The 3,891-nt window shown below is 43.6% G+C and overlaps 1 protein-coding gene across 3 annotated transcripts in view; it reads left to right on the forward strand.

Moving 5' to 3' along the window:
• Positions 1-3,891, forward strand: part of NLRP12 (NLR family, pyrin domain containing 12) — a 43,537-nt gene that overhangs the window by 26,524 nt on the left and 13,122 nt on the right. For 2 of the 3 annotated variants that reach the window (XM_012643358.1, XM_012643357.1), the window contains exons 5-7: positions 106-276; positions 2,389-2,559; positions 3,673-3,843. In XM_012643358.1, the coding sequence (XP_012498812.1) occupies positions 106-276; positions 2,389-2,559; positions 3,673-3,843 (513 nt within the window). Of the gene's footprint in view, positions 1-105; positions 277-2,388; positions 2,560-3,672; positions 3,846-3,891 lie in introns of all 3 variants that reach the window. The other variant, XM_012643359.1, reaches the window with a different exon arrangement.

The raw sequence follows: 3,891 nt of genomic DNA on the forward strand, positions 1-3,891 counted from the left end.
AGATGATAAAATGCTTCCTAAATTATGATGACACACAAATGCCAAACATGATTATTGTAGAGCACCCAGTGAAACTCGACTCTGGCCTGTCTTTCCTTCACACAGACCAGAGAGGAACGTCCTGCTGGACACCCACGGTGAACGCCTGGCTGCGGCTTTGTGCACCAACCCCAATCTGCTGGAGCTGGCTCTGTACCACTACGCCCTGGGAAGCCGGGCTGTGAAGCTACTCTGCCAGGGCCTCAGACACCCCAGCTGCAAACTCCAGAACCTCAGGTGAGTCCAGGCGGGCCTGTGAGTTTCTGTTGGTCCCCACACTGCCCCTCATGGGGCTCAGTCACAAAGGATGTACCCGCCGTGGGATGGTTTATTGTTTGCTAGGGCTGCTATAACAAAGTACCACAGACTGAGTGACTTGGACAATGAAAATTTATTTTCTCACAGTTCTGAGGGCTAGAAGTCCAAGATCAAGGCATTGGCAAGGTTGGTTTCTTCTGAAGCCTCTGTCCTTTGCTGGCAGATGGACACCTTGTCCCTGGGCGTTCACAGGGCCGTCCCTCCATGCATGTCTGCATTCAAATTTCCTCTTTGTGTAAATCATACTGAATTAGGGCTCATCCTTCGGACCTCATTTTACCTTAATTACCCCTTTAAAGATCCTATCTCCAGATACAGTCACATCTGAGGTACTGAGTATCAAGACTTCGATATATGAATTTTGGGGAGTGGGGGACATGATTCAGGTGGTAGCAGATGGGGATCAATAGATGTTCAAGCATTATCATCTCTCATTTACCTCGTTTTTGTCTCCTCCTTCCAGTCTTCCCATCTCCAACTAGTCTCCTCCCATCTGATGATTGCTACTAGATCTAAAAAGTTGTGGTTTTTTTTTTTGGTTGTCTCAGACAGGTAATGGGCTGACATTGTTACAAGGTTTGAGAGGAGCATCCCCCACATGAGCATGAAAACCCAGTCATGGTGCTTATGAATCACAAAAGGATCCAAATTTTAGAAGTTTTAAGTCTACTCAGGATCTTCTCTTTAAACCGTTGCTACAGTGGGTTTTTTTTTAAGTTTTTTTAAGTGATTCAAGTCGAAGGGACATGGACTGCCACCTATCAAGGCAGGAGTATCAAAAAAAAAAATTGTGAACAATGTTTAAGAGCCACCAGACTCCTAAAACTCAGTTTCCTCCTTTATGTAATGGAGATCTTTTTACCCTGAACGAGGTGAAATGACCCTGTGTAGAGTATACAAAAATGCCTAGTCGATAGCAGTCATTCAGGAATCATTAGTGTTTTTTTCTTGTACTCCAAGGAACATTCTATGATTCACTTTCTGTAGAGTGGAATCTCAGAATGCATGCATTTGAAGGATATGTGTTTACTACATGTGTGAGAGAGTGAGACAGAGACAGACAAAAGAGGTGAGGAAAAGAGGAGAAAAAGAAAGAAAGCTGGACATAATGGCATACTCCTGTAGTCCCAGCAACTCATTTCAGAAGACTTTATGGGAGGATGTCCCAGAAAGGAAAATAAAAGTACCCTGCCACTCCAGGTACCTGGAGGAAAGAAAAGGAGCAAAAAAATACTTACATACTTTCTGGTGGTGAGCTTTTAAGGCACAGTGTCCCTGCCCACCAGCAAATGTGGCCCAGTGAGCACCTTGGGATCTGCTCCAAAATTCATACCTCCTCCTTTTTGTAGTGATGGAGAACAAGAGAAAGTGGAGAAAAGGGAAAGAAATGGGTCTTGAATTTCTCTCTTAAGGGCAACCTCTGTGAATGTATTTCATTGACTACAAAGCATCAAAACATTTTATGTTGTTCTTGTTGCTTTTTAAATTTTTTTTAATTTGAAAGATAAAATTATATGTATTTGTAATGTATAACATGATGTTTTGAAATATATATACATTGTCAAATGGCTAAATCTAGCTAATCAACATACACATTGTCCCACAAAGTTACCATTTTTGTGGTGAGAACACTTAAAAGCTACAATCTTAGCAATTTTCAAGAATACAATATATTGTTATTTCATTGCTTTTTAAAAATTGAAATATAATTCATATGCCAAAAAATGTGCCCTTTTAAAGCATATAATTCAATGATTTTAGTATATTCACATGGTTGTGTAAACATCACTATTATCTAATTCCATAACATTTTCATCACTCCAAAAGGAAACCCTATACCCATTAGTATTCTCTCCCCACTCCCTCTCTGATCAGTCCCTGGCAACCCTAATCTCCTTTCTTTTACTTTAGAAAGAAGGTACAAATAGGTGTAGCCTAAAAGAGGGAGAGAGAGAGAAAGGTAAGGGGAAAAAATCTACAAAACTACCACAAAGGAAGTGACCTAGCTCATTTTCCTTTCTTCCGTTGTAGGCTGAAGAGGTGCCGCATCTCCAGCTCTGCCTGCCAGGACCTTGCAGCCACTCTTATAGCCAATAAGCATTTAATAAGGATGGATCTAAGCGGCAACAACCTCGGACTTCCAGGCATGAAACTACTTTGTGAGGGGCTCCAACATCCCAAGTGCAGGCTGCAGATGATCCAGTGAGTCTCCATCCCTGGGAAGAAGTTCCTAATCTGTGTGATCTCTCCAGGCAAATTCGTTGTCTCCTGGGGCTTGAAATACCCCCCAAATGCTGATGATACCCAGATCTCTATCTGTAAATCAGGGCTTACCCTCAATCCCATGACTTAGACTTCTGTCCTGCCCTGGTTTCTGTGCACTTTTGAGGGCCTCTTTCTGACCTCCTCTGACCCCGCTCATGTTCACATGGTGAGGGGTCCCTTGGGCCACATGGCCATCCAGAACCCATAACCTCCTTACTGACTCTGTCCTGAGGAATCAGGAACCCAGAGCTCCCTGATCAAAGAGCCTTTAGTTGTGCAGTCCCCTTTTCCCACAATGCCACCCTCATCCTATTCCTCTGAGTGAATTCCTACTCAACTTTTGAGAACCACCTCCAACCCTCCCAGAGCCTTCTCTAGCTATACACCCTGTTTGCCAAAGCTGAGCTAGGCGGCACCTCCACCATGATGGTTTTAATAAACAGCAGCTCATGTTTACTGGACACTCACTATGTGCCAGGCCCCATTCCACATCCTTTGTTTAGCAAATTATTTAATCCTTGCAACAACCTTATGAAGGAGGTACTATTATTATCCTTATTGCATAGACAATGAACCTAAGACACAACTGCACATGACACATAAAACTGAGATCTGGCAAATCTTGCTTGAAGTCACAGGGTGAGGGAGGTGGATACAGTGCAGTCGTTGAACTCTAGAGACCCCACCCTGAACTTCTGCACTCTATCGACTTGATGGTACCACACTAGACTTTATTTTATTATTTTTTTAATTTTAAGACTAGTCAAGTGCAATAGTGAGAAAGGGGAAGGAGTAGAACAAGGAGTTTGATCTGTAACTGACTGTGAACAATCAATCGAGATAACCAGCCACCACGCTAGATTTTAATTGCTTACCTGTTTGTCTTATGAGACAGAATGCTCCTTGTTGCAAATGACCAAGTCTTGCTTATCTCTGTAGCACTAGTGACATGTGTAGGTTTGTGTTGGGTGATTAAACGGGCCAAGGCACAAGCAATAAGGATATAGAAAAGCAAGATGGCGCCTGCTTCTACATCTCTTTCGTCCCAAGGTTGAGGAAGTGTCGGCTGGAGTCTGCGGCCTGCCAGGACATCGCTTCAGTGCTCAGCTCCAACCGACACCTGATAGAATTGGACCTCACAGGAAATGCTCTGGAGGATTCGGGCCTGAGGTGGTTGTGCCAGGGTTTGAGGCACCCGGTCTGCAGACTACGGACCTTGTGGTGAGTTCTTCGTGGGGCCAACTTAAATGGCAAATCTCTTCATATCGA

Source organism: Propithecus coquereli, unplaced genomic scaffold (genome assembly GCF_000956105.1).
Source record: "Propithecus coquereli isolate 6110/MARCELLA unplaced genomic scaffold, Pcoq_1.0 Scaffold196, whole genome shotgun sequence".
Taxonomy (NCBI): domain Eukaryota; kingdom Metazoa; phylum Chordata; class Mammalia; order Primates; family Indriidae; genus Propithecus; species Propithecus coquereli.